This window comes from Neolamprologus multifasciatus, chromosome 14, assembly GCF_963576455.1.
Source record: "Neolamprologus multifasciatus chromosome 14, fNeoMul1.2, whole genome shotgun sequence".
NCBI lineage: Eukaryota > Metazoa > Chordata > Actinopteri > Cichliformes > Cichlidae > Neolamprologus > Neolamprologus multifasciatus.
This window is the reverse complement of record NC_140452.1, coordinates 37,728,416-37,755,280: the sequence shown is the minus strand read 5'-3', so window position 1 is coordinate 37,755,280 and position 26,865 is coordinate 37,728,416. Positions and strand designations below refer to the sequence as shown.

General features: G+C 42.1%; 1 protein-coding gene across 9 annotated transcripts in view; it reads left to right on the top strand.

Annotated features, from left to right (window-relative positions):
- The window catches only part of bcas3 (BCAS3 microtubule associated cell migration factor), a 367,208-nt gene that overhangs the window by 124,418 nt on the left and 215,925 nt on the right, over nucleotides 1-26,865 (top strand). For 7 of the 9 annotated variants that reach the window (XR_014868693.1, XM_085130745.1, XM_085130747.1 and 4 more), the window contains 2 exons: nucleotides 257-453; nucleotides 711-808. Coding sequence is in view for 6 of the 9 variants with exons in the window: in XM_085130745.1 (XP_084986871.1) it covers nucleotides 257-453; nucleotides 711-808 (295 nt within the window). In the remaining 3 variants the exon portion in view is untranslated. Of the gene's footprint in view, nucleotides 1-256; nucleotides 454-710 lie in introns of all 9 variants that reach the window. The other 2 variants (XR_014868695.1, XR_014868694.1) reach the window with 2 other exon arrangements.

Below are 26,865 nucleotides of genomic sequence, written 5' to 3'. Positions count from 1 at the left end.
CACACAAGACATTGATGAGTTCTGACATCATCGCCAGACTTTTAGTGGTACACAAGTAGAGCAAGCTTTTAGTTTGATGCCATGTAACTGAGTTCATCTGAGTACTGCGTGGAAGTTTTCAGCGTTGGCACATAGATGCCAGAGCCAGCCTGTGAAAGCCAGCCTGGAGCACGTTAGACAAATGAATGCATCTTCCTAATAATCTAAATAAAACGGAATTGAATGAACCTTATTTAGTTTAAACCTCTCGTTTCAGGTGGAGATCGTGACTCATACAGGCCCCCATCGGCGCCTGTGGATGGGCCCCCAGTTTCAGTTTAAGACGATTCATCCTTCAGGCCAGACCACAGTCATCTCCTCTTCATCCTCGGTGCTTCAGTCCCAGGGCCCCAGCGATGTTCAGCAGCCCCTTTTGGACTTCGACACAGACGACCTGGACCTCCACAGCCTCAGGTACTTTAAATTTGTTCTCATAGAAATACGCACCAGCCTAAACGCAAAGACGATCTACACGTGGAGCTGGTCATTAATCAGAAATGATCCTAATATTCTAATAATCATGGATAGAGTCCACATCGATGAAGCCTGTAGTACTTAATCACTGAAACAACAGACCAGAGCTCCAGTTAAATAAGCATCTGGATCCCAGTGGATGTGTGTTCCTTTTGTGTGAGTGTGTGTATTAACGGATGCATAACAAACATGTTTAGGATCCAGCCAGTGCGTTCAGAGCCTGTCAGCATGCCCGGCTCATCGCGGTTGGTGGCTGATCGTCGTGGCCAGTCCAACATCATGGATGCAGGATCAGGTAAGAAACTTTAAATATCCCCTCTTCTGTTTTGCGGTACACCTTTGCTTCTTCTCTTTCATTGTTTTACTGCAGATACTTTGCTGAGGTGTGAAGTTGTTACATGTGTTGTATTTTGTTCCCTTCAGAGGCCGTTACATTGTTTCCACTCTGTCTTCTGTACTTTACACATTCAAACCTATCAAATCGACAGTTATGTCTAATAATGAAAAATGACACAGAAAAGGTGTATATTTATACACTTGATTCGTCTTCCACACAAAAAGTCTTCGTGGGTCCTTCCCATAAACTCTGAGCTTTAGTTCATTCCATAGATTTTCCATTAGCAATAACAGCTGTATTGAGTCTCCTCGGCTGTGTGTTTGCTGAAACCGACGTTTCCTCGCCATCATCCTGGTAGATGGCAGCAGGTTTTTTTGTGTTTTGGGGTGATATGCGCAGCTTCTTTTGACCTTGTATTTCACAGCCGTGTCTAAATGTTGGTCAGCAACCTTTAAACCTGCTTTTTCTTAACCCACCGAGTGTGGTGAGTGTTCATAAAGGCCATGGTGGTTGAGTGCATTATTTATTTATTTTTTTGATCACTTGTACCTGCTGATTCCAGGTCTTTCTGTTGCTCTCCAGAAGTGATCCTTGCTTCTTGGACGACTCTTCTGATAATTGTTTTCCTTCCTGTTTGAAATGAGCACCAGTTTAAGGTGAAAGGGATTTCCATTTCTGGATTATAGCCCCACTGGTGCTCACTGACACCTTAGGCTACGTTCACACTGCAGGTGAAAGCGCATCAAATCCGATTTTTTTGACCCTATGCGACACATATCCGATCATGGTATGTGGTCCTGAATCCGATACATATCTGATGTTTTAGAAAGCGACTGCTGTTTGATGGTCATGTCGCATTAAATCCGTCTTTTACGTCACTGACACGAGACAGATGCCGATTATCTGCTCTGGAGAAGACGTCGCGAACGCTTCCTGGCCATCCGGTGTAGATGTCAGTGAAACTGTTGGGAAGACAACGTTGGAGAAACATGAACATTTTATTTGTTCTGTATAATCTGCAGATTCTGACAGAAATCTGCAACTATTTTTTGACGCACCGCTCCTCTAAAACAGCAATAAGGATCATTATTATGTAAATAACAAAATAACTTAAAGCAAAAATTGGGAAACATGAAGTCTGAAGTCTTTATATTAAGGCCATCAGTCAAACAATACTGTTGCTCTGGGTCTAAACAGAGCGTGTTGTGTGTGGCGTCTTCTTTTGCGCATGCGGGCGCTTTGAGCGTTCACACTAGAGCGCGTTTGCTGTCGCATTTTATTTGTAGTTTGAACGAGCAGACAAAAAAATCGCATTTGATCAAAAAATCTGAATTGAGCATCAAGACCTGCAGAGTGAACGCAGCCTTAGAAATGCTTCTATAACTATCAGTATGTTTTGCAACAACATAGAGCTCACTGGTTTTATCATGAGATGTTTCTTTTGTGACGTCTTGGCAATGAGACGCATTTTTATAGGCCATAGAAATTGAAAATGTAAAAATTCATTAGAATTTTAAAAACACTTTATTCACTTACTTCTTTCTCTTTAATTTATTTACACATTTAGGTTTAAGGTATATGATATCTCACAGCTAGACGAACACAAAAAACACAAAAAACGTCTATAATCTTCTTACTGAGTTGGAATTATAAAGTAAGTGTCCCAAACTAGCTGTGCTTTTTTGAAGAGGTGCATACTAATAGAAGTAACAGGTAATCATTTCTTTGCTTCAAGGTTTATGAGAGACACGTTTCCAAGGTGTAACACAAAAGGATATATTTTTTATTTATTTATTTTTTTGCCTGTCCCGTTTGGCTCTTTTGCCATCAGAATTATTGTCTAAAGGCGAAGAAAGATGCCCAACGGATTTACTTTACCAAATAGACCATCACAGCCTTGCTGTAATGGTCTATTTGATTCACCTTTTATTGTTTATTTTATTTTATTTATTTATTTTTATTTTCACTTGCTTGATACGGGACAGACTTGAATGAGGAAAAGAAAAGGGAGAAAGGAAGAGGGGGAAAAAAAGCGGAGAAGAGGGACGGGGATAAAGGGCAAAAAAACAAAAACCAACTAAATAAGCAGACAAAAAAAAACATCTATCAATCACCTGGATCACCTGTTGAGAAAGAAAAAAGAAAACAAGCAGAAGAAAATGAGAGCAATACAATAAACAACATCACGATGATATATGGGAATATAACAGTAAATACTAAATATTAAACATTATTGTGCAGCACATAAGATCGACAGCACACAGTGTGCTTTGACACAAAATGATATAAATCATTTTAAAAAACACCATCTGTCCATTCTCCTCCACTCATCCTCATCAGGGTCGTGGGGCTGGAGCCTATCCCAGGGTACACCCTGGACGGGTCACCAGTCTGATGCACAGACACGCATTCACACCTACGGGCAGTTTCAAGCTGCCAATTAGCCTAACCCAGCTAGCTGCACAATAGTCATGTTTATGACCATATCTGCAAAGAGATTCGCTCTGTTATTGAGTAACAGCTGAACAACCCCATCCAGGTCGATTAGGAGTGCAAAGCCTTTTACACTCTTAATCTGCACTTCTGCTACATCCCACCATACACAGCTATAGATGTTCTCTGCCATTGCTGTTGTATTCCAGTGTATTTCTATGCACTGTGACAGTGTGTCTGAATAGGCTTGCAAAGTCTATTAGCTATTTGACAGGATTGATTTGACTCCAAGTGATCTTTAATAGCATGGCTGCTTTAATCTGGTTATGGTGTTTGATAATCCAATCCCACTCAGAGGATTTCCTGTAAAATATGTCTTTTACTCTCAACACAGGCATCGCGAAAGTGTGTTTGTGAGCCTGGTCCTGCTGCCAGTGGGTTCGAGGAATCATCCTTTAGTGCGTGACATTATATCCTGTTGTTCTGCGTTTGATAAAGGAGATAGAGAAGCGTCTGTGGCGTCTGTGGCATTATCTGCTGTGACAGAGTTTCATTCATCTGATCTGCCCTCACGCTGACACACAGCCACCGCTCGCTTTTTCAGTCAGGCGTCGAGAAATATTTGCGACGGGTGTCACAAGAAGGTGTGTCGCAAATAGTTTCACACATCTGATCGCGCGTCTTTTATCGTCCAGCCTTTGCTTTTCAACACGTACCCGGAGGTGCTTCATGAAGCGATTCACGTAGATGCAGTTTGACCATTATTTATTTACCCTGTTTGTCTTTGCTATTTAACGTGACCACTTTCTGCCATTCACCCATAACCTGTATTTACATTATTTAAATACATGTTACAAAACAAATCCCACACATTTGGTCGTAATATCGTGTTTTAAGAAAAACAGAAGGTACCCGACTATTTTGTTAACATGTAGATTTGATTAAATTCCACTTCACAGATTATGAAGAACAAATCTTTAGTAATGTAATTATTAATGGTTAAAGCTGTTTCACAAAGATTAATTGTACATTTATAATGAATTAAACAATATAATGAAATCCAAATATTACGCTGAAATGTTTAAAGAGACAAATTAAGTTTGACATTAGTCTGTGTTTATAATACCCACCCTGATTTATCGTCTGTCTTCACTGCTTGGAATTTTGGTATTTATTTAATTATTTAATAATTAAATAAATTATAAACCTTGTGATTTATAATACTGAAACAAATTACAGAGGTCTTTGTGGCTCCTGAAGCACATGTGCTCAGTCACGCAGGCTCTATGATGAACTGTTGAGGTAAATGTTCATTTACATCCTCTGATGTGCTTATTTGTTTACATATTTGCAGTTTTTGTGGTGATAAAACAAAAGCATTGGATAACCTTTCAGTTTCATTGGTGAGGCAGCTCTGCTGTGATCTTCAGAGCGTTACGTGTCTTTCACTTCGACAGAGGGACGTCACCAGAACCGTTCGATGCAAAACTTCTGAAGATGCAGCGTATGCACCAAGGACTTTTATTAAGGGATGATATTGATTCGTAAAAGGGAATATGCAGGCAGTTTGTAGGGTGATTTTGAATGTGGGGAATGTGAAATTCTACCTGTACGGACAACGACATTTCTGATATGGTGACATCTCTGTGGTTCAGCTATCTCCAGCCAGTGTCCTCTGTGTTTTCTGTGTTCTCTCTCTGCTCTGAAGCAGAGAGAGGCAGGACAGAGCCAGGCCGAGGGATGGAGGTGATGCTTATCAGTGTGTGTGGGTTTGGGGTTGTGTCCTGCCACTGCCGTGGCGCCGCCATTATCACAGACGCACATCACTTTGGTCTCACCCTCTGCAAAACTTCAATGTGTGTGGCAGGACTTTGGTTGAAGGTGCAGACAGTTTATCTAAGTGACTTCAGATCATTTTAAAAGTGAGTATTTGTAACCGTGGTTACGAGAATACAGAGAAAGCTGATGAAAACTGCTACAATTCAGTTTTAACTCGAACATTAGCAACATTTATCGGCTTTAAGATGAAGACAAATAATGTCCCAGTGTGCAGTTTGTTAAGACCAGTCATGTCATCAACGTGACAAATGTAGCACTGCAGTTGGCTGAGCCAGCCCCCGTAGACTCTAGGGGTGCAACGATACTCATATCGATATTGAACCGTTCGATACAGTGCTTTCGGTTCGGTACGCATATGTATCGAACAATACAACATTTTTTATTTATTTTATCAACTTTTCTTCTGACGATGCTGTCTGTGTTGAGCGCTCAGTGGATCTGCATTCGACTACTCCGCCTAGGCTGCACTGTCGAGCGCAGATTCACTGAGCGCAGCGCAAGCTAGCAAGACAGAAGCTAAGCTTGTTGCAACATGGCAAATTGAACCTCCCCCACCCTCATTCAGATCTGGCGTTTGGAACTATTTTGGTTTTCATGTGACATATGACCCTGAAGGTAAGCGCGTCATGGACAAAAGTAAAACAGTATGTTGGATGTGCCAGCAATGCTCAATTACATGGGTGGGAACTAGTGCGTTAGCGCAGTTAGCTCGTTAGCGTGTTGACACCGTCCAGCCCCACGCACGGGGCGATCCGCGGTAGCTCGTTAACGGAGATTTGCCGTGTTGTGGCGTTAACGTCATTTCAGATTAACGCTGACAGCACTAGTGGGAACACAACGAATATGACTGCACATTTACTCCGACATCATCTTCGTGCAAAGACAAGTGGAAGCAGACAAAAACAACAAGCACGCATGCTACAAACTTTACCCGAGTCATTTAGACTGCCGTTAGCACATGATTCTCCTTATGGGGACCTGATATGTTTAATATGCTGCTGAGAATATAGCCCAGAAGAAGCGTATAGTATAGCTTTTATTTTGGAAAGAGACATTTCTCTGTAATAAACTCTCTTTTCCAAAGATGAGGGATTTCTCCATCAGATTTATTTTTTTATTATTTTGTTGTTTCAGCAACATTACATTTAAAAACTGTATTTTTGAGTTAAAATATATATTTATAATTTTAATAAATGACAAATTAAAAAAGCATGAACATTTTTTTGTATCGAAAAAATATCGAACCGTGACACCAAAGTATCGAACCGAACCGTGAATTTTGTGTATCGTTGCACCCCTAGTAGACTCCCGTGCTGAAATCCCAAACTTTAGAGCAGAAATAAATATATTTTCCAAAATCTGCATTGAGGCTGATGGTGATGTATAGTTCAGAGCAGGGCCACTGTGAAAAACACGTGGGTAGTGTTTCTTCTTGATGTACTGAAATACAAACCAGGTAGTCAGCTGGTTTAATGAAAACAAACAATAATCTGACAGTAACATATTTACATAATAGATTTGGACCACTTGTTGCTAACAGACTGATCTGCTGTTGGTTTACAGTTCCATCAGGTGTGTTATAGGAGCTGCGGTCAGCATGCATTCATCTTTATTCTGACACAAATATTAATGATGTTAGTGTGTGGTTCTGTCCAGTTATGTCTGTCTGTTTAAGCTGGTGCTGTAACATCATGCAGTTACTCTGGATTCTAAAATGTGTTCTGCTACTTGCTAACAATAATCTTTAAATCTTATCAGTCTTTAAAAAATATTTATTTATTTAATGCTAATGTTTTTGCTAATGCGCTACTGTTCTGTGTCACATGTGAGATATGCAGGACACGTGTGCTCGTGTGCCGTCACATCACAAACAAACCTCAGTCTTGTTGTTCAGCTTCATATACAGCAGAGCTTTGTTTCTGGAGTGCGTGTTTATAATATATGACATGCAAAAACATGTTAATTGACACGTTTGTAGCCTAGGAAATAGTGTGAAACTGATTTATATGCCATACGTTCCCATTCTTTTGAGTAATATTCGCCACACTGGCAGGAATTCTGTCATGTTTTCATTTCTGTGAAACTGCAACAGTGTCTGTGAGAGTCCTCAGGCCCAGCAAGACCATAAAGCTGCAGCTCTTCCTACAGTGACTCACTTACAGTCAGTCAGTCTCCCCAGTGTCTGCTCGCATCTTATCTCAGCCCATACACTCTGCTTATCTCTGTCTTCCCTGAGGTGATGGGACGCCGTCTGCATGGGACACACTCACGCACACACACAGAGAAAGCGATGTACAGTGTGACTTCTCGATCCAGCATGTCTCTCTTAAGGAGGGGACGACAGCAACGCTGCTGTCTCACTTTCCACCAGCTGCAAAACACAGGAGCAACGTGTAGCTGGTATCGATACGCCCTATCTGCACCCCAAGCCTTGCTTGGGGGGATATGTGTGTTTAAAGCCAGCCTCAATCCCAGCTAGACTACACAGTGGCGTTTTGTGGCCCAGGAGGTCGTATCTAAAAAGAAAGAAAAGGAGACAGACCAGAAAAACAGATAACACAAGACTGAAAGAGTCTGTTTAATCTTTACCTGTGTGTGCGCGCATGTTCATGCACTGATAAGTGTCCCAGTTCCCGTCCACACGACTGTAGTTGTGTTTTGACTCTGTAAAGAAAGCCGCCCTGCTCCACAACAGGAAACAACAACAACAAAAGGCCCGTCTGTGGCATCGGCCATTTTGTTGTTTTTGTTCGTCATCTTTGTCGCCGCGTCTCTGCCTCGCTGTTTTTCATCTGCGCGCGTGCGCGTCTGTGTGTATTATCTGTGGTGCTGAATCAGTGATAGTGTGTTAGCTGGCGGCAGAGCTAAACAGGCAGGACATGATGAAGCTGCCTTATCAGAGAGGCTGAATACACTTCAGAGCTCTGCTGGACTTTGGCACTGGGTTTGCTGTATGTTTGTGATACACTTAGGTCAGATTCTCAGACCAGTGTCAAAGACTAAAACGCTAAAACAGACGATGCATTCTTGGTCACAATCTTCACTTTCAAGCTTTACAGTCATTTCCAAAGCTACACTCTAAATTTCTTCACAGTGTGTCTTGCATATATAGACATGTAAACTGTAAGTTCATCCTTGTTGTAATTTAACTGGTGTGTGTTAGTCCACCAATCAAGTCATTCAGTGAGGGGTCAGCATTAGACACACCCACCCCACGTTTTCACAGCTAAGCTACCATTGCTGTGTGTGTGTTTGTGTGTGTGTGTGGGCTGGAGGTGTGTCTTACTGTCAGAAGTCAAATGAAAAGTGGTGTTCCTTTCCTCTACATTACCTGTCTATTTATTATTTTATACAAACTTCAAATGCACAGAAAACCAGCTTGATGAAAATTGAATAATTGTTCCTCCCAGTTTCCAGTTCTCTACCAAAGGAACAAATATGATTGTATGAAAACACATTTCCCTTTGTACAGTAACTTCATTACTAACTAGGGCTGCCACGATTAGTCGACTAGTCACGATTACGTCGACTATCAAAATCGTCGACGACTGATTTAAAAGTCGACGCGTCGTTTGAAGCTTTGTAAGATCCCAAAAGACGCAGGAATAAGTAGTAGGATTTAAGAGTGTAATAACGGACTGAAACAGAAGATGGCAGCACTGCATGTACAAGGATGCCAGCTGCCGTTAAACCCCGAAGAAGAAGAAGAAGCTGTGTCCCAGAATTCATAGCACAGCCCTGCTCAGTTTCCAACAATGGCGGCAGCTAGTTAGTTTTAATATTACTCTTATTATTCTTTCTGGGTCACAAAATAAACGTTTAACATATTTTCAGGCGAGATTGTAGCTGTGTAAACCTCAAATATCTGCTCAGTTTATCAAGACACCACATATTTTCAAAAGCGCTCCGACGTTTTCGGAGACTTCTGTTACCCACTAGCTCGATAGCTAGCCGGGGGCTAGGCTAACTAGAGCCGTGAGAACACCGGACTCCCGCAAATCGTTTTCAAACCCACCGCTGTCTTTCGCTACTCAGGTTAAACATGATATATAAGTCACTTAGATAACTTAAAAATGTTATTGTTTGGCTTTTTTTCAGTATTTTATTTGTTCCTGAGTAAATCGGTTTGGCTGAGATTAAAGTTATAGTTTTTACACAGCTGAATAAACATCAAGCAGACAGCTGATTATCAGAAATGTGAGATGCTCGAGAATTTACTCTGGTGTCCTGTTATATTTTAGATAGCAAGGAGTTTATTAAACTTCACCGAAACAATCTGCAGATTTCATTAAAATGTAATAAACTATCATCTTGTCTTTATTTTTAGTTAGCACATACCTTAAACACTTCAAGCTGTAAGCTAATGATAGTTATATAAGAGCAGATGCTGCTGGTGCAATAAGCTGTACGTTTTACGTCCAATGGATGATGATCTGATTAGTCGACTAATCGCAAAAATAATCGGTGACTAGTCGACTATCAAAATAAACCTTTGTGGCAGCCCTATTACTAACACAAAAAAATAAAAACACCAATGAGCTTAAACTCTTCATTCAGATCTGTATTGCTTCCAACAGTAGAATTGCTTTTGGTACTGATGAGTCTTTTTTTTAATATCCAACTATTTAGAACCTGAACACACTCTGATTCCCACCATCTCCCTAAATCTGGATCCTGGGTCTAGTTCCTGTCATTGTCTTTTCTTAGATCTAAGGACTCAATGCTGTGAGAGCGAGGGTCACTTCTATAGCTGCTTGAAATCTGTGGTCATTTCTGGCTTTATGTTCATGTCATTACCTCCTGTGTTGTTGAGGTGATTGTTCCAAAACTGACTCAGTCCCCATAGTCTCCTATGTTAAAAATCCCCAGTTTTAAAGAACTGTTTTCAGCCTGTATAAAACAGTTAGAGCGGTCCCGTAAGATATTTTTATTTGTCATTATTAACATTCAGTATGTGGGAGCTGAATTTTAAGCCCTGCTGAGAATCCATGCAGGCGCGGGTGGAACTTTTTGACGGGTCAATCACATGCAAAGACCGACTGGGATCATACCATTATATTAAAAAAGGAAGGGGGGCAGATGTTCCAAAAACAGCAAGCGTAGTGGCACAGCCCAGGTACACAGAGACAGAGCTGCATTTCAACTATAGAGACGCCCGCTTTTATATTTTTAAAAGGTTTTCAAAAGGTTTCAAACTTATCGAGGCCTTAAACCTCAAAGTTGTAGTAAATGCATTATACAAGTGTTAGAGCTTTTCCTACTGATAAAACCTCCCTCACAGCTGTTCATACTACACAAAGTAATTAAGCAATTAACCATTAACTTGTTGAAGAGGGAGAACATCTGGTTTAATGGGATGTACCCCTGACACCTCTGAGTTAGAGCCTCTGCATCCATACTTTGCACTGGATGATATCATCTCTTTGTATAACATGTCCATTTGGTTCCTGTTAATGCTTAATGCCACCTTCTCATCCAAATGTTGATGCTTTAGCCTCCTTGGCCGTTTCAGTCAACACTGAAAACAGGAGCTAGTAGGTGTTGTGACACATGACATCATTGTCTGCGTCCAAGGATATTACTCAAATGGTCTTTGAGTGCTGTTCTTGGCTACCCATGTGCCATGGCACGACATGGGCTACACCCTGGATAGGTCTCAGTTCAATCACATGGCCAACACAGAGAAAGAGAGACATTAATTCATCAAACAAGCATGCGTCTGAATTGAAGTGAAGCCAGAATATAATATAATAAAGGCCCGAGCCAGTGGATGGAGCCGAACCCATGACCTTCTTGCTGCGAGGTGTCAGTGCTCACCGCTGCTCACCGCGGTTCGGCCCCTGACTTGTAATATCTCTGAAACCTTTAAATAAAAAATGTGAATGTTGCACATAAACTGAAACAGACACAAACACTAGAGTTTCAGTATCCACGCACACATCCGTTTAGACCGCCAGCACAGTGTCCTGTTGTCTCGGTGACCCTCCACCTCTCTACCACCATTAGCACCACCCTGAGGCGATAGGGGGCGTTCCCTGTGTCATTGTTTTCGCCGATACAGGATTAGGAAGCAAGAGCGGGCCGTGAGCGACGGCCTAAAAGACAAGGATAGAGGTTTGTTTCCCCCTGAAACACACACACAAACCCACTCACACACACTTTGTCTGTCGTCTTTCTCTCTCCTCTTCATACTTGAGCAGCCATTTAAAAGAGCAGGCACCTGTGTCGTGGTATTCTGTCTCTCCTTCCTTTTCTAATACACATACCCCAGTAACCTATACCCCACAATTACCTCCCAGCCTCATAAAGGGCCCTTGTATTTTTGTACTATAACGGTCGCGCTGACAACAGTGATCACGAAGGCCAGAAAGATGCCCGGCCACCCGATCTCTTCCTTAAAGACAAATACCCTCATTTCCCGGGAACCCCCCACCGCTCCCCTCCTCTTCTGATTTTATTTTCCTCAATAGGCACCTTTGTCACCTCGCTGCCACTCTGCCCCTCCACCCATCCTGTCCGTTGCCTCAGGGTGTCTTTGGTGACCTGTGGCTGGTGACAGCACACAACAGCCAATCTCAGCAGTCATCACCGCCGCTTGTTTGATTTTGTCATCACCGGCAATCAGGTGAAGGGGAAACGCTGAGCTTTTATCAGGAAGAGAAAGAGGAAGAAAAATGATCCGCTGGAAAATCAGAAAGAAAAGAGAGCCGGGTTAAAACATAACAAAAGTGTTACATTTGCGTGTTGTTGGAATTCTTTGAATATCTTTCTAATATGTAACAGAAAAGCTGTTTTAGAATGTTCCTGTAACTGGCACTGAGTTGATTTGAAACAAAGTGCGTCTTACGTAAGTGTTGAGTTGCTCCTGCTTGCTCTATTTGACCCCGTTTTACCATTTTCTTAGTCTTTATATGTTCTCTGAGATTTAATATTCCCTCGCTTTAAACCTTCAGGAAATGTGCTGAGTTAAACGCACGTTTGCGAGTGTTTGGGGACGGCGGGGTGGGACGCACGCAGAGATTTATGGCGATTGTGCGTGTGTGACTGAGAGAGATCGGGGTGTGACGAGGATTGATATGGGTGAGTGCTGATCAGGTTTTTGTGCTGCTCTTATCTCTCTTTCTCTCTCTGGGTGTTTTTGTGCTGCAGCACTTTTAATCTGCGAGAGATGAAATGCCCTCCAGCATTAGAGCTACACAGCAAGTGCATGTGTGCATGTGTGCGCGTGTGTGTGTGTGTTTGTGGTGCAGTGCCAGAGGGCAGTGAAGACTGAGCAGCTGCTTTTTATAGTGACTGAACGGACACCAATGTGTCGGGCATCTGCCACGCGTTCACCCTACTGCCTACCCACTCGAGTGTGTGCGTGCACGTGTGTGTGTTGCAAACTAAGAGAAGCCGTGTTGGTGTGTGTGATCACGCCCTGTCTTTCCCAGTGTTTGTGTTATTGTGTATAGCACCTCTAATACTGTAGTGGAACATATAGGTCTGTTTTAAATTCAACTCGGCAACAGCAGATGTGTCCACGTGGTTTTTGCACGCGTGTCTCCGTGTGTGTGTGTGTGTGTGTCCAGCAGCTGCTGATACAGAGGAACATGTCGACGTTCATCCGCAGCGTGAAAACAGTCGCAAACACATGTATGACACATTTGCTTGTTACAGGGCAGCGGTGTGAGTGGCGAGGAGGCGGGGGTTGCTGTTGGTGCCACCCTTCCATTCCCATGACCTCAATCTGTGATGGGCACCCTGCCAGGCTGCCCATCCCTCCGTCTGCGGGGCTTACCGCAACTTCCAAGATGTGAAGGGGAAGTAATGGAACATCCGTACCGTGACCTCACGCACACTTTAATCCTCACAGGCGCTAATCAGTGTCATCTTTATGGGCTTGTATGAGCAAGATTTTGAGTGTTATTACACCCAGACAGCCATATGCACATGCAGATGAGATGAAATTGCCATTTGCAACAAGAGTAATGCCAAAAGCAAGTGCGTGTCTGTAGATCATGAAGAAAGTATATTTGTTCCTTTTGGAGTAAATTGGAAGCAGTAATGGAACAAGTATGTCCAATCAGCAGTGTGACTAGTTGTTAGCCACATACGCAGGCGATGCTCTCTGCTTCCTTTACTGTCATTTAGCTGAGTTCTGCATTAGATGGTCAGAAACAAGACAGCGGTCATGAGAAAAAAGACTCCATCTCTCTCCATCAGAGATTGTTGAAAAAATAAGGCCAACGTTACCTCAGTGTACAGTTAACGAGGTGACGTCCTTTGATTTGGAGAATGAAAACGGAGCATGACCTGGTTTTTATGTGGTTAATGTTTTCAAACAGCTCACCTGCTAACACGGACTAGCCCACTCAGGTATGTGAGTTCAACATCCGTGCACTACTTTACAACTTACAGGTGGCCAAAGTTGGGGTCATTCATCACAAAAAGTAATGTATTGCACATTTCTTGTTACTTTTTTTTTTTAAGTAATGTAGTACGTTACTCGTCGAAGAAAGTAATCCCTTACACTACTTGTTACATTACTTTCCCATTACTCCGTAAAATGGCCTGAACTCCAACTCTCTGCCCTAATGAGGACACATGTATAATCTTTCTTACGTATGGAGGTATGAATACAAAGCCAACAACACTCTGGGTTCTTGGCTAGCTTTGCTTTAGCATGCTGTCTGCACACGTGCTTGCAGAGAGCCAAAGTTGTGTTAGCATAATACAGTTGCTTCTGTCCTGGATGCAATAAACAAATGTTATTTTTTTGTACCGCTCCACCATTTAGAATAGAATAGAATAGAATAGAATAGAATAGAATAATCCTTTAATTTCTGTCCTCTCATTGAAATGAGCTGATTGTACCACAGAGAGGGAAAAAGGTTTGTTTGATGTTTTCTTTTTATCCACCTGAAGCTCACATAACTAAAGAAACTTTGTAACGCAAATAATGACATACAGTAACTGTAATCTAATTACAGAATATAGTACAGTAATGTGTTACATGACTGCATTACTGAAAAAATGTAATCTGATTACAGTAACATGTTACTGTAACCTCCACTGCAGGTAGCTAACTATTTGTCATGCTTGATCTCTCACCATTAGATTTGTTTTCAGAAAACTTCCAGGAATATTTAAGGAAAAAAAGTTACAGCAAAAATGCATTTTACTGATCTAACAATGGACACATTTATCATAAAGAATTTAATTAAAATGTGAATTTACTGCTGTCATATTTGACATTATTACTAATTAAATGAGAGATCCAAACACATCTGTCGACGTTATTTTTGCCATTTTTGGTTTTTTTGTTAATCACATGTGAAAATTAACAATATACTGAAATCTACTCCAAATAAATTCAGACTATTTCCAAATATTTGTAATAAGACATAAATTCAACAGCTATGTTCGCCTGTCACACTGTCACCTGAATGATCTTTAAAATCCTCCTCAGATTTTCTTTAACTTAAAATAATTTTCTGTAGGATCATATGATGTGACAGTGCACTACCTTTTTCCTTTTTCACTCTTTAGTGATTTTTCACTCTTTTTCTTTTTTGGGTCTTTGTTTGGCTTTGTTGGATAGGTACAGTGAAGACTATCGCTCTCAGTCCTACGGTCGCCTGCTCATCCCACTGTGATGTGATTTCTCCGTTTTCAGCTGCTTGTCAGGCGTGTTTTTAATTAATTGTAGTTTTGGGAGTGCTATATTCTGTAAATTCCAGCTTTTCCACTGATCATTTTTAGAAAACGAAGGGAACACCTTCCACTGTAGACTTACTTCAGACAAATGACAGAATGACTGAAGATGGTTGTTAGAAGAACGACACTTCATGCATAAGTTTGTCTTTTTTACATATTGCCGAGTGCGTGGATTACAGTACAGCTCTTTAACGTGGCGCAGCTCCACAGCCCCCCTCTGTCTATTTTTATTCTTTTTCTCCATCTGCCCCTCCACCCAAAATCACTGGGGACAAGCACAGCGCATTGTCATCAGAAGTGACACATCTTTTTCTCTCTTCGCCCTCGCTGCGTTCTTTCTTTCCATCTGTTCCTTTTTCCCTTCCCTTCTTTCCATCTTTCTCCCTCTGCACTTTCCTCTTCCGCTCTCTGACACTAACCGCCTCTGACAGTGTCTCCATGCTGTCGCGCACTAATCCACCTCTGAGAGGTGTTAAAACACTTCCACGCTCACACATCAACACACACAAACGCGCGCACACACAGCACGTTGCTCCAGATCCCGTAAGGTATCGATCCGCCGCCCTGCTTGCTGTAATAGGATTTTTTACACCTAAGCATCAGAAATGCCTAATGCATCGCATCACATCTAATGTGGGTACACACACTTTCCTGCATGCACACTTTCATACACAGAGATGATTACAATGAGCTGCTCAGCCTCGCTGGCAAGTGTGGTAAAAAATGAATAGGGGAAAGAAGGGGAGATGCACTCAGCAGCATATGCATCCGACTCCCTCAGCATCTGACTCATGTCACAAATGTTCAGACTGTCTCACACACACACACACACACACACCACTTCTCTACTTGCAACTGTAGGATGATGTATCCCTTCGTATTGCGTTATAAGGTTAACAAGCTCTAAGTGGTTTCTCTGCACCTGAGACTCTCCAGTATGTCAAGACTTTGCTAAATAGAGGAAAACAGAGAATCCCCTCACCCTGTCTTGAAGACAAACAATATTAAAACCACCTGCTTAATGTAGGGTAGGTCACCCACGTGCTGCCAAAAAGCTCTGACCTGATAGAGCATGGACACGGCACCTCAACAGGTATTCTGGGGTTTCTGGTTTTTGGTGGTGGATCCTCTGGGTCCTGTGGGTTTGGGGTGTGTCCGGGGCCTCCACGGCTCAGGAAAAATGCTTAGTTGGAACAGTTTACAGACCAGTTAGGTGCCATGGGCTTGGTGCTTTGCACAGATGCGATGGAGCTGTCCGTTCAAAAGTGAAACCAGCTCTCAACCGCACTAGCCACAGCTAATGGTTAATATGTTTGCAGGTACGCTAGTTAGCATCTGTTTGCTGGCAGTGTTAGTAACTGCAGCTCTCAGCTTGAAAGCCAAATATGTGATTGGTAAGCAAAACATACAATGTACCGAGTTAACCGAACAGTCATCCATGTGTTTTTCTGTGCAGTGTTTCAGAATCTTTTTGAATGAAACCTTCATTAAGCAGAGAACTCGAAAGCTCGATACCTGTTCAATCAAAATATTTAATGTCACCTGCTTTGGCTGGAAACAAAAGCCGTCCGTTGGCTTCACAAAAGCCTGTTTCACAATTCCCTCTTTCCCTTTATCTTCATCGCCTCTTTCCTTCCTTTTGTTTTTCTCGGTGGCACCTCGGGGCTGACCAGGTGGAGAACTACTACAGGCTCATTTCCTCAGCAGGTGTGTGTGGTTTTCTCATCGTCCGTGTGTGTGCGCGCGTGCGAGGATGTATGGAAACGTGTGTGTGCGAGCGCACATTCACTTAGATACTATCTGCTCACCTGCTTCTGCTGAGCCACAGAGGAAGCCATTGTGTATTGATGCTAAAAAGCTATAGACCAACCCCCTCCAGGTGACAACAAGTGGTGTGTGTGTGTGTGTGTGGATAATATCAAGGAGGATATTGTTTGTGCTATGGTTAGGGGGGTTGAAGGGAGAGGGGAAGAGGTTACCGCCTTTCTCTCCTCACCTGGAAATTATGTCCTGCCACCATTTTACTAGAGTGTGTTTCCAATCACTGCAGGAACGTGAGTAATGTCCGCTTGGGAATTCCTCCTCAACTTCCTGTCTGTCTCTCACTCTTTGTGTGCCTGTGATGGAGAGAGAAGGGAAATGGAAGAGAGAGCGATTGTAAATTAAAACAAGAAAGTTGTCTTTGCTCACAGCACTGCGTATGTGTGAGCTTCAGGAGTCAGCACTTGTTTGCTTTTCCTTTTCATCTTCTATTTTAAAAGCCCAGTTCATGCAAATCATATTATAATTCTGCCTCTGCACTAATACAGAGAAGGTGGGTGGACGTTGAAGTTCATTTGGACCAACAAAAAACAGGAAAGTGCCTTTGTGCAGCCTCGTATTCTTTTTTCTTTTAGTAAATAAATAAATACGTGTGTGTGTCAAAAGTTTTAGAACACCCCAATTTTTCAATTTTTAAAAATTGAATATTATGCAGTTTAATGTCTCATTGCACTGAAATGAAAGCATAGTGCAAAATAAGCAGTTAAAAAAGAAATCATGGAATCAATTTATAGGCTAACATGTATTCTAACCTGTCGACTCATCAAAGTAGCAGCTTTGGCAGATATAACAGCTGAACTGACCCGTCAGAAAGTTCCCATAAATGTGGACCTTGTAGGTTTTGTTGCTTTCACCCTTCTGTCCAGCTTGCGCAGTGAAGTGCTGAGAGTCAAGGAAGGTGTGAATGTGTGTCTTTTATATTTGCAGGTCAGTCAATGTGTGGGATATTTTGTGTAGGCAGGCATTTCTGAAAGTTGTAACACAGAGGTTCGGCCTGGCTTGGATCTGAGCAACTCTGAGGGAGCAAATGCAAATGTGCCAGGCCTCAAGGATAATGGGTGGTTTGCACAACAAAAGCTGACGACCTGTGAAAATCTCAGCAGGGGTGATTAACACCTCGGGACTTGCACCAGAAAATAAAAAAGCCAGTAATTCTAGGGGGTGTTGGGTTTAGGGAAGTTACGCAAATTTGCGCAGGTTAGTAAACCTAGTGTTAAGTCTGGAGACTGTGCTGGACGCTCCACGTTTCCAAGCTCACATCTTGTTCTTTTGTCCTGAGGTAGTTCTGGTGGAGCTTGGACTTGTGTTTTGGGTCCTTACCAGAGGGTCCTGCGTGGTGCTGCTGAATGCTGTGGTAGCAGTTTTGGTTCAGGGAGCCTCTCACTCTGTACGAGTCACCGACCCAGGATCCAGACCATCACACTTCCTCCATGTTTGACAGTTGATGCCACACACTGTGGAATCATCCTTTCACCTACTCGAAGCCGTACAAAGATCCTGTGTGATGAACAGAAGATTTCACATTTTGATCCATCAGTCCATAAAACCTTCTTCCAGTCTTCAGTAGGCCAATGGTGGTGTTTCATGTCTTATTCTGACGTCTGGCTTTCTTGCTCCAACTCGTCCTGTCAAACCTGCAGCTCCAAGTCTTCTCTTCACAGCTGAAACTGAGACTTGCTCACTATGACCACTATTAAGCTGTGCTTGAAGCTGTTGTCCTGTGAGCTGCCTGTGAACTCTCAGTTTCTGAGTGCCTTTTGATGGTGAAGGAAGCTGACACTTTGGCCTGAAGTCTGAAATGTACATTATTTTTCAGTTTTGTGTAACCTTAACTTATTTTTTAACCTCTGGCAGTTCACCATTTACCTTTGTACCATTTCAAGCTAATCATTGGAGTTGAACAATTTGAATTGCAATAAATAACTGGAAAAATATTCTTTCAGGAAAATATCTTTGTTTGTTTTTTCTACTTTTTCTTTTTTAAACAATTGGATACCACAGGAAGCATTTTAAACTAAGTTTGTTTTCATTTGGAGGTCATGTTCGGGATGGCAAGCTTTTTCTGGCGAGCAACTGAACTGTTTTTGTGGTGAAAACAGCGCTACTTCACCTCTGGGGTGGTTATTTCGGCTCTGTTTTCCCAGTTTCTCCTAAAGCATCTTGATTCATTAGCACTTTCCGCTCAAATATATCGCAGATGTCTCTTCTGTGACTCATTGTTATTTTTTAGGAATAGGCAGAAAATGCGCATCAGCAAAACAACCATCTCCAGAGAAACGAGTGACGGGGAAAAGAGGCTGAGACAGGAAGCACACACATCTGTCTCTGTCATACACTGACGCGCACATATTTAGACACAGAGATGGCCTAAGTGATGGGCAGCAGTAGTGGCAGCACTAGTGCATGTTGGCATGTTGTGGCTGCAGAGCCTTGCATCTTTTCCCGAAGATCACGGCAGAGGCAAAGTGACAGCTTTCTTAGACAGAGCTGCTTCCCTTTGTTCTTTTCTTGCTGTTTGTCTAGTTTGTCGGACATGTTTAGACAGAGCGAGTGTGTGTCGCTGTCTGCGTGCGCGTTGCCAGACCGAGCAGGTATTTCAGCAGAATTGAAAAACCGTCTGCTTGCTATTTTGTCTGTGCTGCAACGTTAGCTGTCCCCTGCCATATTCTCTCTTATCTCCTCCTCTCAGTTTTTTCCCCGTCTTTGTAGTTTTGAAAGCTTTCATCGTCAGCCATCCCCTGTTCATGTTTCACTCCTTCACTGACTACTTCTTCTTCCATCTCACTTCTTGTAAGTCGCTCCAGTGCTGTTATCAGCAGCACAGGAAGCTGTTGTTTCCACAGCACTGTAAGTTAACATCCATCTATCTGATGACAAGAGGAAAGACTCCAGATGTGAACAGCTCTCTACATCCATCCCTCTCTCACTCAGTCTATTTTCCTGCTTTTCTTTTCATTAGCTTTCTCCCCCAGTCAGACAACAGTGTCTGAATTACAGAGCCTGCATGCTCGAGACATTAAGCTCGATGGTTTGAACCAATTTCTGGCACCAGTGCTGGCCTGTTATTAAAGATTAGATCTGCCCCCGTCAGCTTGATGGATAACATCGTTTTGGTCTCCCTGGTTTCAAGCTCAGTTTCTTTCCAGTCACCCAAATTTGGTTTTAGAAGCTTCTGAGTGTAAAATTAAGGGTAGCAGACAATGCTTTTGCTTGCTTACTTTTTCCAGCATCAACATGTACATTTGACTATAAAAAATGCTAATAGCATCGGGCAATATAGACTTTAACTCGCAGCATATTCAAAATATCAAGCAGAAACTGAGGAGGCAGAATGACTCTGTGAACAGAAACGTGCAACCAGCGAGTCAGTTACTCTTTTTCTGGTTATACTTTGACCACTATCATGCATATCTGTCACATCACTCCTATATAAGACTTTCCCCAGATGCCACCTTTCACCATACTCACTTTTTTTGAAAGCCCGTTTTAAAAACATCACAGCCATGTTATCAATACCTCAGGACCAGTGTTGGTCAAGTTACTTGAAAAAAGTAATCAGTAACTAATTACTGATTACTTCCCCCAAAAAGTAATCCTGTTACTTTACTGATTACTTATTTTCAAAAGTAATTAATTACTTAGTTACTTAGTTACTTTTTAAAAACACGATTTACAACCTGAATAGGTGATAAAGTGATAGATCTTTCAGCCCAATTCTACTTTTTCTGCATAATCATCATACAAAATGTAATCAAATGGAAAAGTCTCTTTTTAAAACTTGTTTTATTAGTTTTAATCTTTTAACTTTATGCATCAAGCAAAAATTTAATTATCTGCAACATTCTCTGACTGGAAGAAATTAGTTTAATATTTAAACCTGTTTTCTGCACATTCCAGCACATAAAATAAAATATTTTGTGTGTGTTTACACTCAGTCTTTCAAATAGATGCAAGTAAAACACAGCAGAAAATAAATAAAGTCAAAGACTAGCGGTCCTGTTGCTCTATTTTCACCTGTAAAGCAGGAGTGGGGTAGGCGGAGGTTTACCCTGGTGCAGGTGTGCAGCGGTCAGTGGAAGAATCCGCGAGTTTCTCTGTGAGTTTCCCATTACGTCGTAGCTACTCGGTGCTTGTTTGGAAGTTTAGGGGTTTTTTTCGCTGTAAAAAGAAGTTTTCTTCCCACGCACAACGGACACTAATGTTTTTGTCACTTTTTATGGAATCAAACTCAAAGTAAGGTCAGTACTTCCACGCTTTAAACGCTGCACGCTCATACTCTCTCTGCACTCGATATATGATCCATTGTTGATCTGCACACAGCTGTTGTCACGAACGTCGCACTCGCTTACGTCACTGTCATGAGACATTCTCGCAAAAAAAATCACGGTTTTAGTAACGCAGTAACGCAGCGTTCCTACGAGAAAGTAACGGTAATCTAATTACCGTTTTTTGCAACAGTAATCCCTTACTTTACTCCTTACTTGAAAAAAGTAATCGGATTACAGTAACGCATTACAAGTAACGCATTACAAGTAACGCGTTACTGCCCATCTCTGCTCAGGACAAAATTTGAAGGTAAACTGGAGGCCTGATTTGTGTATGTATAAATAAATGCTCCATATAGGGCGCCTGAGACTGAGAGAAAATGCCAGCATGGTTTTCAGCCGAGGCCGGAAATGTATTCAGAAGCATAACACGTACGGAGAGAGCTCACTGCACGCCCAGCACATATGCACACTCTGGACATGTGTTTCCAATGAAACCCATGCTTGTACGGGAGAGCTGCTCGGCAATACAGTATGAGGTCAACCGCCTGGGTGTATGCATGTGGTGCATACTGCAGGTTTGTGTGTCTGTGTGCTGTTTGCGGCCGAATTATCATTTGAACCACTCTCATACGTGTAAGAGTGGAAATGGACACATGTGTGCAAGATACTGGTGCTTGCCATCAACAGCAGCAGTGAAGCTCTTATTCTTTAACTGGCTCTGTGCGTTTGTATACTCGATGTTGTGTGTGTGCGTGTGTGCGTGCATGTGTGCCATCAGCCACTGGGCTAACAAACACACTTAATACAATTATCCCTCAGCAAAGACAAGAAAAGGAGACAGGCGGCACCTCAGAAGGTACATTGTCTGGTGTGTGTGTGTGTGTGTGTGTGTGTGTGTGTGAGGGGTTCTTGTCACTGGCAGCTAGTCTTGGCATTTCCACGCCTGGCTTCCACTGTAGTGTTTCCATCCTTCCCTCCAGTACGCCTCCAATCCCCTGTCTTCCTCTTCTTGTAATTGGGGCTTTCCTTTATAATTAGTCCATCCTTGCCTCCCATCCTCCTCCCCCCAAGGAGAGGCCTGCAAGCATGGCACCTCAGCCCCATTAACAAGCACCCTTTCCTCCCTACAGCAGTGGCGCTGCCCCCCTGAGGTGTTGGGAGTGAGGGGTTAGCTTAGCATCACAGCTAACTAGGCTCCAGAGTCTCAGAGCGGGCCCTGGCGCCGGCCAGCCACATCCCCACTGGTCAGTCTTGCACTAATCCAATAAATGAGCTGTATGGGAGGCAAGTGTCACACACTGTGAATGCCCACAGACCCACACTCCCACATACACATGACCTTTAGATGCATACTCCCAGGTCCAAAGTTGTGACAAACCGCTGTTAATTGTGTTCTGTCTCCTTCTTCTCAGGGTTCAGAGAAATTCCTCAACCAGTGGGCCTAACTCAACAATGCATTTGTGTTGGTGTGTAGGTGTGCATGTATGATTATTCATTTCTTTTTCTGCTCTGCTCTCTTTCCAGTAAAATTTCCTTTTTCCCCAGAAATGATCCAAACCTATTTTAGTCTTTTTAACCCTTTAAAACCGGTCAGAGCAGCACGCTCCGTTTTGCATAACTATTTTTAAATCCCGGTAGCTCTGCAACCACGTGAGCTAGCGCAATAATTTTTTTTGCATATGAAACCGGAGGAGTTGTACTTACATCTTATGCCACCAGCTTGTCCTCGGTCACAGTTTCCTTCCACATATAGCTTTGCAAAAACTGCATAAAAAGCACTTGCAGCAACAAAAACATAATATTCCAGAAACACGCTTTGCCGATCCGATCAGCTGTTTGTAACACTTCCCACATTGAAAAAGATGTCAGCGCGAACGATCGCACGTCCGCTATTTCCTGCCCGAAACCGGAAGTGACATCATTTTCGCGGAAAATGTAGTTTTTCTTACTTGTAGCCCTTAGAAGCCTATACTGGTGTTTTTATAGGTCATGTTTGACTTTTCTGAATAGTTGCTGGGATGCTTAGAACTCGAATTGCACTGCTGGAAATAGTTTATTTTGATGCACATACTGTTTTCTTTGCAAATTTGCATCATAGGATTGTTTTTTTGTTTTTCCTGCAGTATATAAAAATTGCTGTATCTCCAAAATAAAACTATGAAGACACTCAAAATAAATTTCCTGTGGTGGGAAACTATTTTTGCAACTTTTTTGTATTTAAAGTTTTGAGGGATAAGCCTCTTAAATTTCTCTAAGTAGAAATATATGTTAAAAAAAAAGATTTTCAATTTGTTTCTAGTTCATTGCACTTTTTTGCAATTTATGTAGTTACTATGGACTTAATGCATACATATTATTAAAATATGGGCTATAACAGTTGTATTGATGTATAGCAACTTGAAATGCTCCTAAAAATGGCTCTACAACATGTAAAAATATAATATAAGCTCTGGCGGACTTGGTTCTATGGTAGGTCTTAAATGGTTAATAAACCTGTGTTTACTTCAGTCGTGCAAAGCCTTGTTACAGATGTCTTCTGATGGATGTCATATGTCGTGTCTTTGCTTATCAGTTTACTGAGCTACTATTTTCAGTCAAAACCACTTCCCACAGGTCACAGTGGTAAGTAGTTTGATTGTACAGTAGTGGTCGGGCGCCCTAACCTGAAACTTGACTGCATCTGTTGATTATTGACAAGTTAAGTGTTGTCTTACTTCTCATCTCAGTGGATCTAAAATCTAATATAAGTTTTTAAACTGAAGAAATCTAATAATGGTTTACTCGATATTTACCAGCATGTCTTTGGACAGCCGAACGCTGGAGTCTGATCTGTTCAGCCTCAGAGAAACAGCTTGAACTGCTTGTGCCCCGCAGACTCTTTCCAGCTCAAAGTTGTTTTCCAGGACAAACTTAACAAAATTCTTAAACTGCAACTGTTATCAAAAGCTGATGGCAAAATAATTTCCAACATATTTAAACCGTTAAAGAGGAAACTTTTGACTGAATAACCAACATCCTCTTCACTGCAGGAAGCAGCAGGCTTTATGGGGAAATGTGTGCTTAATTTACTGAAACACTGGCACTGACATTACTAGTGAAACTACATAGTCTACCAGTCTTTTCAACAGCATACTGCTTTAGGTTGCATGCAGTTCATTTGTCACTGACATGTTATTGTTTTATGCCTCATGTAGCACCTTTTAAACAATGGCCAAAAAGTCAGTTAGTGTAGGAAGTATATGGGCAGGAACTGCACGATCGCTGATGCAACTGGTGCAAAATTCATATAAGCAGTTCAAGAGGTGTCTGTGATATTTTGGCTAAAAGCGAGCATATCCCAGCTCATGAAGCTCTACGGCATCTTTAGCGATTGAAAGTGAAGAAATGTGGAAACGAATGAGGTCACAGAAACCTGTGAAATACTAAGATGCCTATCTTCTTCATTTTATTTGCTTTTAACCTAAATCTTTTTTCTTCTCCTTCCTTTTTTTGAAGTACAGCAGCTGCGTTGTTCAATGTCTGATAAACAAATGTGACTTAATGAAGCAGTAAGAAGTTTTTCTCTCCAAATAAGGAACACATGGTAGACACGCATGAACAAACACACCCATGTAAGAACTCGCTGATGACACACAAGGCCACAAAATAAAAAAAACAGAACAAACAGATTCTCAGGCTTTGTGTCATGTGTGCAGATACAGCTCAGTGAATAAAAAGGCGCCCGAGGAAGTGGGAACTTCTCACTCAAGTTCCACGTTTGCTTTCTTTATTTCCTATTTCTGATTTCTTTCTAATGTCTGCAACATGGAAATGGGGATTGTCATCCTGAGCCAAAGCCTGAAGCCAGTGCTCGTGGCACACTTACATTCATACCCACATACGCATAACAGGGCGCAATCTTACCACAGGAAAGGCCTTGAGCCAGAACAGGCAGGAAAACTCTGGAAAACCAGGATACAATTTGGCACTTATGGAGCCTAAACGATTTCCTCCTGGGCGTTGGGCTCTGTCCTACTGGGAAAAGCCAAAAGACCGGCAGAGAAAATTACATCCGGGAAAATGTTTATGCAGCACACTCAGCTCCCTCGCTTTTTACTCACAAATGAGTGATTATTCGTCTACCCTTAACCTCTGAGAAAGAGGGGGGGTGATGTAGAGAGGGAGATTCTTTCCATCATTAACTTTGGAAGTGGAGGCCGCTGGCATAGCTTACACTCTTTGTCACAATGTGAGCTTCCTATTTGGCAGTATTCTCTGCAAAATATTGTGCCCGCTCTCTTAAATAGCACTGGTTATAGAGGGGAAGGTGGGTACTTGGGGAAAGTGTCCACGTTCAGCCCACTCATGTTTAATCCGAGTGCACTCCCATCAGGACCAGTCACACATAATTACAACTGATGAAATTCTTACATTTGATGGTTCAAAATTGGGGAACTCTCTGACTGACTTGGTGAGGCTTTAACCAACCAAAGACCGTCTTGGTCAACCCTAAGACCTGCAACTGGTTTGGAAAGAGAATGGTGTAATGTCCTCTGTGAATTTAACTGCAGCCCAAATTAATTATGAATACAGGCACAGCTAGATATTCACAGCTTATATAACCATTAATCATAACAGACTCATACCAACGCTACTTTTTTCTGTAAACACGAGAGCGGAGACTCAACATCCAGCTTGTTCGGGTGTAGCTGCACCTTCTGGAGGTCCTTTGGTTGATGGGTTGGTTGTTCAGTCTTCAGAAATCCAGTGGCTTTTTTGGCACAGTAAATCTCACTTAAGCTTACAGTCGTTGTTAAGATTGGCCAAGTCCACAAGTATGTTCTTTAATTAGTCATAGAGATTATTGATATTGCGCTTCTCTCTGTAGGAAAGTAACCAGCCGGTCACAATCTGGTCAGAAAACATATTGGTCAAAATAATCATCCCGGACGCCGCTGTCCTGTCTGTTCTTCTCTTTGTTGGGATTTGTCACATCTAGGAAATATAGCAACTCTGAAATCATCAAACAAATCTACAGGCGTAAAGTAACTTGGTACTATTTATGGAAAGTCTTACAGGAAAGACCGGCAGCATTCGATGGCTGGGATCCAGACTCTTTGGAGCTGTGGTTAGGCTAGGGCCTAAACGACAGGTGCATTTTATGACTTGTTTTCTGGAGGGCCTCCTTAACATTGTCACTGCAGCTCAACTCTAACAGGGTAAAAATATTCCCAGGCTTAAAATAAACTTCATAATCTTTTTGAGGCTCATAGCACCACATGTTCCTTCACACTTCACAGCTGGTGTTTGACAATTCAACACAGTGTCACAGTTGTAGTTCTGTTACAAACACGAACCTTAAAGATTTCGTGTTGACAACATTGGGCGTTACAAAGACCACCAAAACAATCCTGTTATTTACAGACTGTAATGCTTTTTATTCTTGTATTGCTGTAGTTTCCCTAAAGAAAGAACTACAACCAATTCATAAAAGTGAAACAATGTTGCCAAAGCAGGAAGTGATGCTCCTTTCCTAAAAGCAGGGTATCAGTGAGCCACTTTTCAGGTACTAACTGCAGTGATAATAAAGACTCTTCCACATTTCTTCTCTTTAGCCTACACCTCAAATTCACTTGTTCCATTCCTATCTTCCTTTCCACTTATTTCTCTTTGTTCACTTCCTTTATGCCACTAACTCCTTTTTTTCTTAACTGCCGTCTTGTTTTATGCACCTACCCTCTTCTTTCTCTAAGAAACCTCGGCCTTTTGCTCCGTGCTCAACATTCCCGCTCCAACACTGTCACAGTGATGCCATATCGACTCCAAACATTAGGCGGTAACTAAGAGAAGAGTAGAAAAGGCAGCCTTTGAGCAAGTTCCCCATTTGCTAAGAGAAGAGAAAAAGCAGCGATGGTCTTGAACGATGTTACATTTTTGTCATCACATCTATAAACAGAGCCAGTTGAAATGACTGGT